Consider the following 13,170-nt stretch of genomic DNA (forward strand, 5'->3'; position numbering starts at 1 on the left):
TGCCGGGTGCTCGATCATGTTCAGGCGACGGTGGGAACTGGAGGTGCAGCCGGCTGGACTGAAATCACAACCAGGAAAGAGTCGAGGAGCATTCGAACGCGAGGGTCGCAACCGCCCGCACTTCGCGCCTTCCTAGCCTTTGTGTTGACGTACTGTCGAAAGCGCACATGACCAAGTCGCGCGCATGACTCACGTGGCTCTGCTGCCGCCTCGCGAAGGGGAAGCGACGACGCGACGGCGGATGCTCTGCAACGGGAATGCCCCAGGCAAAAACAAGGCACAAATGGCTGTTGCCGTCCGTACAAGTGACTCGCTCCTCCGCACTGGTTTGCGGGCGCGGATCGTTCTAACCGTGTTTGGCTGGCGCAAGGCGAAGCACGTGACTGTGGCACAAGATGCCCGAAATAAAGGATGGCCCGATCGGGTTTAGCGCGGCTGTGCACAATCAGCATTCGAAGTTGCTGCTTTCCAGCAGGTCGAAAGTCGACTGCTGTTGTTTTCCCGTCTTGCCTTTGATTCACGCTAGCGGCTTTTTCTGTCGCTTTCGCCCACTCGTTCCAAACGGCCGCTGCGCTGCGCTGCCTGTTCATTCCTCCCTGCCTGCCCGCCGTCCTCGCCCGCTCGAAATAAGAGTCTCGCCCGCGCCCTCCAAACCTGCAACTCTTCAACCACTTTTTTCTTCCGCTTCTGCCCATTTTCCACTGCAAGCTCCATTTCATCGCGTATTTCACGCTACTTTTCCCCGCGTCAGCCATCACTTTCACCCTTCTCCATCCAATACAAAATGTCTGGACGTAAGTACTCCCTTTATTCCACGCTGCAATACAGCGTTTGTCAGTTTGTCGCATGTGGTTGTCACCGTCGCCCCTTTTTGTTGTGTTGCGTCTACAGGTGTCGTGACTCCGGCCGGGTTGTTTTGCGACGCGTATCGTCGGGGTTCCAATCAGCCTTGCCACCCGCATACGCACCCGCGTTGTGCCTGCAGTCACTCCTGCTGCGACAAAAAAAAAAAGAAATCTTGCACAAAGCCCTCTTCCAAGTTCCGTCAAGAGACCATTTGTCGGATTTCCCTGTTGCTGTACTCTGCTAACATTTTTTCCTTCTCAGGCGGCAAAGGCGGTAAAGGCCTCGGCAAGGGTGGTGCTAAACGCCACCGCAAGATCTTGCGCGACAACATCCAGGGCATCACCAAGCCTGCCATCCGTCGTCTCGCTCGCCGTGGCGGTGTCAAGCGTATCTCTGCCAGTACGTCGGGCTTCCTCCTTAGCTCTTGCTTGTATGAACGTCGTCGCTGACCCTCAATACCAACAGTGATCTATGAAGAGACACGCGGTGTTCTCAAGTCCTTCCTCGAGTCGGTTATCCGTGACGCTGTCACCTATACTGAGCATGCGAAGCGCAAGACTGTCACCTCCCTGGACGTTGTCTACGCCCTGAAGCGCCAGGGTCGCACCCTGTACGGCTTCGGTGGTTAAGCGCTGTCGCGTAACGCTTTCCCTCCACTTGCTAGCAGCCGTGTTCCCCATCCTCAAGCCAGGACAGAACTAAAACTTTCCGGAGGGATGGTGCTGCGATTGCAGTGCAGGATAGTCACGATGTATTCGTCTATATGTTTGTAGTCATTTTCAGTCCCCGTCGTCGTGACGACGATTCTCGAGGAAACTGAGGTTGGCATTGAGCATAGGTAATTCTACGAAGACAACAGGTGTCACATTGGCGTTTTTGGGTTTTGTTGTCTTCTACCACCGGTAGTTCAGCACAGTTTGCCATGGGGCTAGAGTAGCAAGGCAAATCACAATTGAAGCAATTTATCTTTGACAAATCATCGTTTCTGTTGTTGAACTCTTCTAGGCTTGTGCTAACACTTGAAGCACGTCATCGATTTTGGCCACGCAGCCTGCTATACCCCCTTCCAGCTGCACGCTGTGCATGACTGCGTCATTTATATCTCCTCTCGCGGCCGCGCACCCGTCCTCGAGTAGCAACACATCATAGCCACGCTCGACGGCATCCTTTACCGTACTCAGCACGCACACATCCGTTGTGACCCCACAGATATGCCTGCTTGTTAGCCTCTGCTGCCTTAAACCGTGCCTAGGCAGCCGCCCAACCCTCGGGGCAAAGAGCGAACTCACCACCAGATTCCTCACGCCGGCGTTCCTCAGCAACAGGTCAAAGTCCGTCCAACTGAACGCGCTCCGCATCGGCTTGTCTATGACCGCCTCGCCTGCGACGGGATACAGCTCGGAGACGATGTCGTGACCAGGCTCGCCTCTGACAAGAAAGCGTCCCAGCGGGCCCTCCGCCCCGATCTCCGCGCCGCCGACCCGGCTCCGGAACGCCTCGCGCTGCGGCAGCGTCGACAGGTCGGGCCGGTGGCCCTCGCGCGTGTGATACACGCGCCAACCCGCGCGGCGCCACGCGCACAGCAGCGCACGCAGCCTCGGGATCACGGCGCGGATGGGCGCGACGTCGTAGCCCAGCGCGGCGAAGTATCCGTCCGGGGCGCAGACTGGGTCAAGCCCGCGGGGCAAACGTCAGCGAAGACCGGAACGTTGGGTGAGCCCTGCGAGAACGAAGAAGAGGAGGATGCGGGGGTGGTGGTGGTGGTTGTGTTGGAAGGGGAGGAGGAAGGGAAGGAAAGGGGGTCTGGTACAGTCTCGTTGCATATCGATCACGACCAAAGCCGTGGTGGCCTTTCCGAGCGACAGGTCGTGCGGCCACGCGTACGGCCTCGCGGCTGTAACCTGCTTGGCTGGGGTACTCATGCCGAAAGCCTCTGCAAGTGGGCACGATCTTCTTCCAAGGCAATGGAGAGTCGGCCCTTTTGCTCTCCTACACGCTCGCCATCTGAAGTTTGCATCCAGTGCCTGGCCATGACTTTATCAAGCGTGCGACTGTGTGGTGGGGCGACCTTTCGGCTTCCATGCTTTCCACGGACTTCGCATCGCCGGGCGTCACTCGGCTTTCTTGGCCGTCGACATGCTGTAGATTTCAGGGCATTCCGGTGACATTTATACTTGTATGGTTGTGTGTATGTCTCTTGCACAGGGCTCCTGGCAAATTTCGCAGATCGCGATCGCTGAATGCACGGCGTCGAGCGGGCATGACCGTGATTTGGAACTTCCCTAGTTGAAGCCGTGTGCGGACTGCCATGAGCAATATATTTTGCCTTGCTTCATGACCATTCCTCGTCTGCAGCCTGATCGTTTGACGTGCCTTTTTAAGTATCTCCTCTCGTCATCGTATTTTTCTACTTAAGATTACGCCTCTGTACGGCGACTCGGCGGTTGGCAGAATGGTCAACACCAGATAGATCGGCCATCCGAAGCGGATAAAAGAACGTACTGCTTTATCGAAGACGACGCGATTCCGCACCGCCCTCACAAAGTTCACGCTGAAGAACAAGGCGGTCTCGTGGTCCAGTTCTTCGTCTACCACGGTTGCACGTCGGGTTCCTTACCTGGTCTACGCCTGGCCGCATTCACGCATGGTTCCTTGGACCGCCCAATTGTCGGTGTGGAGGGCCTTTTCAAACAGCCAGCTATCACTGTGATAGCTTCTGAAGCTCCACAGACCCAAAGGTAGCATAAGCGGTTGCACACGCTCAGTCCCTTACCGAACCCACGGCGTCACAGAGAAACGAATAGCCTCTTGTAACCGGCGGCCCTTTTGGCCCGCAAGCGAAGGATGATTGCCGCACGTCATGACGGCCGCTCGTCGTCGCTTCCCAGCCTTTTTGTTAGCGAGAACAATCCCACGCAAGAACCCAGGAACAGCCTTCGCGTGCGGGAGCCACCATCGCCAAGCCTAAATCATGATCGGCAGGCAGCCCGTCACTCCCACAGGCCATGCCTTTGGATCGCCGCGACAGGACCAACCCCCATTGACGATCGGAATCGTCCTGCGTCATCAGAAGCCACCGGTTGATGGGTGTGATCCGAAGACGCCCCAGGTGAAAAGCACGTGAGCTTATCGTGGAGGCAAAATGCAGCAGGCGAGCAACGGGCGACGTGTCGCGTTGCTGACGTACGAATCGCTTGTGTGTGAGAGAAAGTAGTCGTCTTTGGACAGATCACACAGAAGAGAAACAGTGGTACACATTCGTCCTCTCATTCATGCTGGGTCTCCTTGGCCTGGCGCGAAGGGGAGACGCAGGGGGGTTTCAGATGAAAGATAGGATGGAAAAGCAGAATGATATTCATTAACTTAGACGGTGGAAGAGAAGGCTCCGCACGTGCAAGCACATCGTTGAGGGAACCATAGAAAGCCGTGCTACTTCAAGCATAAGCATCGCGACGGCGAAGAGGAACCAACATGAAGACAAAAGGAGCGCAGAAAGCGCATTCTCAGTAGGGAATGGTGAAAACAAAAGCGGGACGCATTGGAACCAGAAGTTGCATATCCTCTACCAGGCCGTTTATTCTCGAAGGAATAAAATTGGATGCGGATATGTACAACATTTCTTTCCCTCCTAAACGTAGCCCAGTCCGAGGTTGATAAAAAAAATGAAAAAATCGAACGAACTTGAGCTTGTTGTACGGATACTCAAAGATACAGTAGATAGAGTGAAGCCTATGCCGTTCCGTCCGTGTGAGATTCTACTTTGTGTGAACGAAAGCGGTGGCTGGAAAATAAAGGATATGCAATCAAAATCCCAAAGCCAGGGCCGATGATGCGCTGGCAGAGATAACAAAGCAATTTTGGTGTCCCAATGCTCCATTCCATCAAATGATGAGTCTCACAAGTATACAGGATTGAAAAACCCGGACGCAGTTCAGCACTTGAACGTTTAATGCCTCCCAGTTGTAAACAGTCAAGAAAAAAAAAATGAGAACAGGAAAGCGGATGAAGTCGCGACGGCGATCGCAGGCAAACACTCTTTCAGAAAATGCAAGCATTGCCAGCTTCAGCCAATATTTTTTTTTTTTGGCTCGGACATCGCATTCTCCATCATAAGATGTAGACCCGACAAACACGTGCGACCTCAAGTTTTGAGATGATTTCACCTGGGCGCCATACAACCGCAACAAATGAAGTCACCGATCATAACGCCATGTTCCTCTATGCTTGCCCAATCACCAGAAAAATGTCAGCAAATTAAATCTAGATGTGTCAAGATAGGACGTTGTCACAGATGTGTTCACGCCCGTCCTCTAGGGAGATTCAAAGATGAGAACGTCGCAGTGTGCGTCAAAAATTCAGATATGGGTCCCACGTTTCGTGACGAAAAGATATTCGGCCGTTAGGGTATCCCCGTGATTCAGCTCGCGAATTTTGCTGCTCAGTGTGTCGTGCGTTCCGTGTGGTTTCGCACAGTTCCGAGATGAAAGTCCGCAGTGCGTTTGAGGATGTGAAACGCATTCTTCGGAAAATTTTATGAATCCCTCAATGCCGTTTAAGACAAGGATTTTTATGAAAATCAAAAGAAATCATTATCGTGGCGGGAGAAAAAACACGCCGTCAACCATCGGTTTCTCCAATGTGACGGAGATGCTCAGGTTTCCAGGTGCCTGCACAGATTGATTAGCAAAATAAACCAAAGGTATCGAAAGGACGCAGAGAGATATTTGCGGTTTGAAGGAGAAATGAATGGCACATACCTTCGAAGCCATGCTTCACAAAAGCCATGGGATCGTCGTCCTCGCCGGCTCCCATGGTCTTGATGCCCGGCGAGAAGCTCGTGATGGGGAGGACGACAACATCGCCAACCTTTTTGGCTGAGGTCATGCCCGTAAAATGCTCCCAGGTGATATTGCCCTTGCTGGTGGACATGTCGAAGTAGTCAGGGTCGTTAAAGAAGCGGAAGATTGTATCGGTCCACAGGGCGGGGCCCGTGAACTCAACAATGTCTTCGTGACGGTCGGAGAGGCGACCCTCGCGCTTACGCAAGAGCGTTTCCTGGGTGATGTTGGCGACGATGTCGGTTAGGATCGGATGGCCGGGCTTAGACTGTATGGTCCACTGGCAGAACTGTATGCGGCGCGAGTACCAGTCCGACCAGTCCGGGCGATCCGGGTCAGCCTCGATGCCAATGACCATGCCATAGGACGACCGGGGCACCTCGGAGGGCACCCAGTCCATGGCCGGCTTGAGAGCGGCCGTGTCGATATCCGAGTAGATTCCTCCTCGAGCCAACAGGATCAGATACCTGAAGAAGTCGGCCTTTTGAACGGCGAGCGGCAGAGCCTGGTACGCGTCCAGCACCTCTGGAACGGAGGCGTACAGATGGCGCAGAAGATGGACGGCAACGTTGTCGGTGATGACCTCATGGACGAAGGTAGGGTGAAGCTGGGTCCAGCTCGCCTCCGGTTCACGGAAGGCCTGGTCGAAGTCCTGCGAGGTCGGGCTGGTCTTCCACGTCTGCCAGATGTAGGCTGGGAATTTGGACGTCGGGTCATAGGGAAAGAGATACTCGAGCTGCTGCCGTAGCGGGCGGCTGCGCAGGTCCTCAAGCGGGATCTGTGCGGGCTTCGGCTTCCGAGGCGGAGGCGGCGGTGAATCCTGCAGAATCGCGCTTTCCTTGGACGCGGCGGCATCGGCCTCGGCAGGCTTCTCCCGAGGGAAGCTGTCTTCCAGGTGCGTGTTCATGCGCACTGGATGTGGAAGGAGCAGGTCCGCGTTGGGCTCCTCCTCGCGATGGAAGCTTCGCATGAGGAAAAGGAGGCTCAGCGCGACGGCCGCGAGAACGACGGCTCGCTTGAAAGTGAGCATCTCGTGTGAGGGCGCGCGCTGGGCACGGCGCTGTACACTTCAGGCTGAAGACGGCGGACGGACGGCGGACGTTCGCGGCCACTGAGGAGCGATCGTGGATGAGAACGGAGCGGGCGTGGAGGGAGGGAGGGACTGATAAGAGGGAGAGGGCCCGTGAAAAGCACGGTTTGACGCAGTGGTCAAGGCGACTGCCGCGAAAGAAGACAGACTGGCAAACAGAGAGAGTCAAACAAAAAAAAAAAAAAGCTCGACAGAAAAAAAAAGCCCCTTGAACAGAGGATTGCGGTTAGGGGGTGCGGATTGCGTGGTGTTGTTAATGTGTAAGGCCAGCGTATACTAGGGAAGGCTTGGGCGGACTATGGCGCAGACTTGGCATTGACCCGCGTACACCGTGCTGGTGGCTCGCTGTTCCAGGCTAGGACGCCGACTTCCAGCCCGGCAGAGCAAGATGGTCTTGGTCTAAAGGCCAGGCGGGTGGTGTTTGATGTAGACAAGGGAACGAGCAGAGAGAGAATGGGCAGCACAGGGGATCGTGCTCTCGACGAAGGTGAGCGTGTTGCAGAGAAAGGCGACGTTTCTCGGCGGACAAGACGAAGATAAGTTTCTCGAGCAGAACGGGCGCGGCGAACGGGAGGGAGGGATTTTGATTGCAGGCGAAGGACCAACCACGGTCGCGCTACAAGCACCAGTGCTGTGGGCAGTGCCCGATGCTGTGTGCGTGTTCAGCATCCGGCTGGAGCCTCTCACAACACGCTAGCAAAGCTGGCGAAGCGGCAAAGGCGCACGCTAGACGGCCATCCCATGGGCCCCATGGCCGCCATGGCACCATCGCAGAACTGTGGAAGAAGGTTGGGCGGTGCATGGTCGACGCTGATTTTAGAATAAAACTCTCTTTTGGGCCCAGCGCCACGCCCGACTCTGGCCTGCCTCAGCACGCGGCCCACTCGGCGTCGTCGCTGCAATTTCGTCACGGACTGCGTAACCTGAACGGTCTGAATGGGGAACGCTGCACAGCTGCTGGCCACCAGAACAATGCGATGACTTCGTGCTCGTCGTGTCCGGCCCAGCTCTGAACGACTTCATCCGCGTCATTCACTGTGTGTCCTGGAGAAGGTTCCCCGTTGGCCGTTGTATCTCAATCTCCACAACACGCTCCCAAACTTTTCGCACCTGAGCTGAACGGGGACGTCGCGGAGCTTTCTCATGCCCCAGCTCATCGCCGAAACGTTTGGTTTTGCGTGTATGGAATGTGTCCACGCGTGGGACAAAAGCCCTGCTTGCGGGCCGGCAGTACTACTTACTCTATTCCTGCTGCTGCTGCTGCTGCTGCTGCTCCGCGCACAAGGAAAAACAACCAACAAACGCCCCCCCGGAAATGCTGTCGTCCTCGTCATCACCCCCATCCATGCCTTTTTCCCGCCTCTCCACTCTTCGACTTTGCCATCTGCCTGCCACTGTGCTCTGTTATTCCTCCAGCCCGTGCCGAATGCCTGCTGTGCGAGCACAGTCCCTTACGACTCCGCCATCATACTCATCGTCGTCATCCATGGCGTGGCTCCGGCTTTGCCTGTCTCTGCACCGCACTCTCTGGCTGAACTCCCGTCACTAGGCATAAGCTTGAAATTGGGTTGCAGCACATGCTGACGGCCTTGCCTTCTCCCTCGCACCCATCAGAAGCCGACATAAATAAACATCGGCGATGCAGCCAGCAGTAGAACGGGGCCCGCATACATGGCGGTCTGGAAAGTCCGGATAGAAGCCGGGCCACGGCGTTGACAGTTGCGCGTAGCCTCACTCATCTAAGCTTTCCCCCACCACTCACCTTTCCCACCCCAGCGGACGTGCATCGACGTGCAATACTTGCTCTGTACTCCGTGACACTGCATTCGTCCACGATGCCCCTGCAAGAGCCCACCTCGCGATCAAAGGACGGACTGGTTCGTCTCTCCCCAGACCAAGGGCTGTATCTATGCACGTGTCATCACGGCAAATCGCACAAGGGCGCTTCTCCACTCCGCAAGCCAAAGGTGGGCGATGGCAAAGGAGACGGTGCATTTCCACGACGAAGATGCCGGTGAAGAAGGCAAACACACCGAGGGCCCAGGCAAGACGCTCGCTGTTCGCGCCGAAGCCAGGTTCCGTTGCGAAAGGAGTCGAGGTTGAGCCCGCTGCCGTCGCGCTCCGTTCAGCGGGTCATGGGCAAGTTCGTCGAGAAGGGAACGGGAGGGAATCTCGGTTTCGAATTTTTGGGCTTGTTTTAGGCCTCGCTGGCAGCCTCGATGCGCGCCACGCAAAGCCAAAGCCTGATGGATGGGCAACTGGGCTGCCCTTGTCGCAGCGGCAGATCTGCGCATGCTCCCTGCGCGGAGCTCTCGTCTGTTGCTCTCTCCGCCTCGATAGGAGAGACACACACACGCGGCCCCGATTTAGCTCAGGCTGCAGGGCTTGGCTGACCCGGCTTCAGTCTGTCACGAGCACTGGTTTGAAGGAAGGCCGGCGGAGAGGAAAAAATAGATTACGAGCGACTCTGTCTTACAGCAGTCGCCGCGCCCGTATGCTGCTCCGCACGTACTTGCTGGCCTCGGGGCCAGTCCTCGATGCTGCTCCGCCCGTTGCAGCCCACGCGCGTCCTTGCGAAGACCGGTCCTACGTCACCGTGTTTGATGTGCCCTGTACGCGCAACCGGCCTCTGCAACACCGATGGTGGAGTCGGCGAAACACGGTCGCGCCGCTGGAGGGCAACGTGTTCATCTTGTCAGCATCCAAACGTTTTCGATCCATTTCATTATTGCCCGCCTTCCCGCAGCCAATGCCGGACAGCGGACAGCACAACTTCACCGCCCACCACCCAAGGCAAAGCGTCTTTCCGTGTTTCGCACTACCTTTGCGCGTTTATCTGGCTGCCCGGCTGCCGAGCGCATGTTTCCCGCCGAGCCGGTAGCTGGATCGCTTTCATCGTGCGCACCCTGCGAGCGAGGCATAAAGTGCTTGTTGATCACCACCACCTTTTCCTCCGGCCTGCGATAGCGGAGGCTACGCTTGCCCCAATCTCTTGACCCCACAATCCTTAATCCCTCCGAGATGAGAGGGTGCTGACTCTCGTTCTGCCAAGCGTTGCCCATACTCGAACCGATTCGCATGCGTAACCAGGTTGAGCCATGGTCTTCGGCTTGGCAAGACAAACTCGCTAGTCGATTCAAGGACCCTACGAAAGGACGAGCCGGCTGGACATTTGTCGCCTACGAAAGCCCAGCTTCACAGTTGCTGTTGGCGCTTTTCCGGTCCTGATCTTGCTGCAAGCGGCCTGTACAAATGGCCTCGCATCAAATGACATAGAGAAGCCTACGCTCGGCTTCACTCGTGAGAAGTCGTTTGTCCGTCCTTGACGAAGAAGGACCTGAGATGATCGAGGCCATTGACGGTTCATGATACCCATTCTCGCCCGCGAGACGAATCCTGACAACGCTCCAATCGCCCATGACATGCATGGATTAGATGGTGCAAAGGGGATGAACAAGTGATGAAACTTTTGGACATGTCCGGCAACATCCCGTCATTCCCCTACATGGGTAGCGTCAATCTGATCGAGACAGTCTTGTCTCCGATCAGCATGGCATGACATTGCATGGCGAAACTAGATCTTAGCTGTCGTGAACTGACACCATAGCAACCACATTAAGTTAAGACCGACGCCTTATCATCACAGAGGCACTGTGCATTTCAACCCTAAAACCCCGTGAGGCGAAAGGAAAAGTGCCCAACCGTGTTTGAATTGGGCCTCTTAAAAGTTTATTCTTTGTCGTTCTAAAACATTGGCAGTTACTAACCAAAATCAATGCTCTGCAAGACAGTCTGGTGCAGGATCTATCAACAAAATGAAACGCGGAGAAATACAGATGGCGAAGAAGAGATAGGACCACTCTGAATGGCTCAGACAGCACCAGATGTCACGGCGACTGTGGCCACGCCAGAACTTGTCGATACGGCCCACACTAATCGCTTTTCCTGCTCGGCTACGGCCAACGCCGTCACCACGCACGTCTCCACGATCTCCGGGTCCATACCTGCCTTCAGGATACGCAGCTGGAAACGGCCCTTCCAGCTCGTCGCGCCGATCCAGGCGATTGCAAGGCCGGACTCATCGACCAGTTCAAATTTGGACTTCACTTTGGCGGCGCGTTGCCAGGTCAGTCTCACGCCGCGCACCTCGAAGCTCTTGCGCTCGCCCATGAAGCCTTTGAAGCCATTTCCCTTGCCCGTCATGGTGAACTCTGGTACCAAGCTCGTGTCGTGCATCGCAACCGGTACATTGCCGGACCAGCACTTCAACATCGCTGTACCGATTTGAAGGCCGTCTGCACGAAAGACCTCGAGCGAGTTCATGTGGATCTGGACGCTCCATACGGTCCTTTCTGTGCCGTGGATGCGAAGATCGTAGGCTCCCTTGTAAATCAGGTCTGCTTTTGTCCGCTTTAAGTCGTACGCTTGCACTTGGGTGATGTCGTAGTCGGCGGGGATCGGACTTGAAGGCACTGCGGCCTCAATTTCTTTTTCCTTGCTGTAGGCATCCATGAGAGAGTCCGCATTTTTAGCTGGGTAGCTCATGACGATGTTGATGATGGATGTTCTTTTTTTGAGTCTACGGGTGTCCTTCTTGAGAGAGGAGGGAGGGCAGGACAGCAATAAGGATTGTTGCAATGAAGAAGACTTTCGACCGAAACGTTAAAAGGTGAGGGTGTTGAATGGTGTTGAAGCGAGACCTTGACGAGAAGACGTTATTGGGATGAAGTTGATCCAATATTTTGCATCGAGTCTTTCATATACACATACTCACACAAACATATATATATGTATACGTTGTACATATACATCGTGATAGTTCAGGCTCAGCCTGCTAGGCGTTCTAGCTAGTGCGGTGGGCGCGAATTGCGAGGCTGCAGAACTGAACCAACGTCCAATGGCCTGGAACGGCCAAGCCGGTTGGGAGCTGATCCTAGCAAGATGAGGACACAATACGCGTATAAGCACAAGTCTCGGTATAGTATACGCAGAAGAGGCTGGGGCCGCACCACCAAACCCCATGACCTTATCAGCGAATAGTTGTCCTCCCCAGCCGTTCTAGCGCTGCAGGCCACCGTCATGGAAGCTCACAGCAGCAGTACTTGTACTATCATGCTGGATCGCCCGCAGAGTGTCAGCAGAAAGGAAAAGCTTGGCCAAGAAGCTGGTAAAATACGCGGAACGACATACACTGCCCCGAGGCAGTTGGCGAGCGAATTCCTGGAGCAGCGCCCGTTTCCTTTCTTTTTGCTCTCTGTGTAATGCAATGAGTACTAATTTTTACTAAATTGAGTTTCCGTTTGAAAATAAACAAATAAATAAGCGAAGAAGAAAATCTCATGGGTCGATACGTCCACCATGAAGCACGCTCCATTCCCCCAACGCGATTGTAGGCTCCTAGAAAGTACCTTGGGGAGAGCAAGCCGGGATCAACACGTTGCGCAAAGCATTTTGACGTAGACTGGGTGGGGAGAATACGAGGCGTTGCAACGTTCTCTTTGCCGACTTCGAACCTACCGATCCGTCAGCGTCTCGTTTGCTAAGTTAGAAACGATCCGCCAGAATGACAGAGACGGCGCTTTTTGTGATTGACATTCAGAATGATCTGGCGGGCTGCGCCGACACCGAAATCCCCGACGCACAACGGATCCGCGACGCAGCAGCGACACTCCTCAAAAACAGTCGGAGTGTCATCAGAGACGCCGTGGAAAAGGACAAGATCCCATCGATCACGCTCGCCTTTGTTCAACACGAGGAAAGTCCGGACAAGGGTCTCTTGAACAAAGGAACCAAGCCGTGGGAGTTGGTATTCCCTCCGTCGGCAACGAACGCTTGCGAGCAACTTGTCTCCAAAACCACAAGTACGACATGACCGTCTTCATCATGAGCCATTTCATCTGTGATTGATAATGCATGGTCAGGTGACACGTTTGAGTCGAACCCCGGACTTGCCGCAGAGCTGAGGACCAAGGGAGTCAAGAATATCGTAGCCTTTGGCATTCAAAGCGAGTTTTGCGTGCTCGAGACATGCAGGGGAGCACGACGGGCTGGGTTCAACGTCACCTTGCTTTCCGGCGCGCATTCGACGTACGACACAAAGACTAGGACAGCGCTTGAGATTGAGAGGGATGTTGAGAACCAACTCAAGCATGAAGGCGTCACAGTCGTGGATTGGGTCGAGTGGCAGCTGGCGTAAGATCAAGGTGCTGTCAACAGCATCCAAATGCGTCGGGTACCTGAACAAGGGTCGCTATCGCTTTTTCCTTTTTTTTTTTCTTTTTGAGTATGATATCTTACACGCTATCCTATCTCTTCTTACCGTAGTCAATCCAATCGACATGCGTATGATTCCTCGAAGTCATGTGGCGTGTCGAGGCGTACATTCGAACTGCCTGC

General features: G+C 54.9%; 5 protein-coding genes across 5 annotated transcripts; 3 read left to right on the top strand and 2 right to left on the bottom strand.

Moving 5' to 3' along the window:
* Positions 1–500: 500 nt before the first annotated feature.
* Positions 501–1,822, top strand: PV09_07931 (histone). The gene is made up of 3 exons (XM_016361765.1): positions 501–794; positions 1,108–1,245; positions 1,312–1,822. Exons 1-3 carry the CDS (start codon positions 785–787, stop codon positions 1,473–1,475), a joined length of 312 nt encoding a protein of 103 aa, XP_016210447.1. The 5' UTR covers positions 501–784; the 3' UTR covers positions 1,476–1,822.
* A 25-nt stretch (positions 1,823–1,847) lies between these two features.
* On the bottom strand, positions 1,848–2,853 carry PV09_07932 (uncharacterized protein; the record flags this gene model as incomplete). Its single annotated transcript, XM_016361766.1, has 2 exons — positions 2,657–2,853; positions 1,848–2,512 (listed from the first exon to the last, which is right to left on the bottom strand). Exons 1-2 carry the CDS (start codon positions 2,766–2,768, stop codon positions 1,848–1,850), a joined length of 777 nt encoding a protein of 258 aa, XP_016210448.1. The 5' UTR covers positions 2,769–2,853.
* A 1,535-nt stretch (positions 2,854–4,388) lies between these two features.
* PV09_07933 (uncharacterized protein) lies at positions 4,389–6,959 on the bottom strand. Its single transcript, XM_016361767.1, has 2 exons — positions 5,604–6,959; positions 4,389–5,513 (listed from the first exon to the last, which is right to left on the bottom strand). Exons 1-2 carry the CDS (start codon positions 6,712–6,714, stop codon positions 5,464–5,466), a joined length of 1,161 nt encoding a protein of 386 aa, XP_016210449.1. The 5' UTR covers positions 6,715–6,959; the 3' UTR covers positions 4,389–5,463.
* Positions 6,960–9,624: 2,665 nt separating this feature from the next.
* Positions 9,625–12,114, top strand: PV09_07934 (uncharacterized protein). The gene has a single exon (XM_016361768.1). It carries the CDS (start codon positions 10,640–10,642, stop codon positions 11,060–11,062), a length of 423 nt encoding a protein of 140 aa, XP_016210450.1. The 5' UTR covers positions 9,625–10,639; the 3' UTR covers positions 11,063–12,114.
* A 223-nt stretch (positions 12,115–12,337) lies between these two features.
* PV09_07935 (uncharacterized protein) lies at positions 12,338–12,970 on the top strand (the record flags this gene model as incomplete). The annotated part of the gene is made up of 2 exons (XM_016361769.1): positions 12,338–12,635; positions 12,696–12,970. 2 exons carry the CDS (start codon positions 12,338–12,340, stop codon positions 12,968–12,970), a joined length of 573 nt encoding a protein of 190 aa, XP_016210451.1.
* Between the last annotated feature and the right edge of the window lie 200 nt (positions 12,971–13,170).

This window comes from Verruconis gallopava (genome assembly GCF_000836295.1).
Source record: "Verruconis gallopava strain CBS 43764 unplaced genomic scaffold supercont1.34, whole genome shotgun sequence".
Classification (NCBI taxonomy): domain Eukaryota; kingdom Fungi; phylum Ascomycota; class Dothideomycetes; order Venturiales; family Sympoventuriaceae; genus Verruconis; species Verruconis gallopava.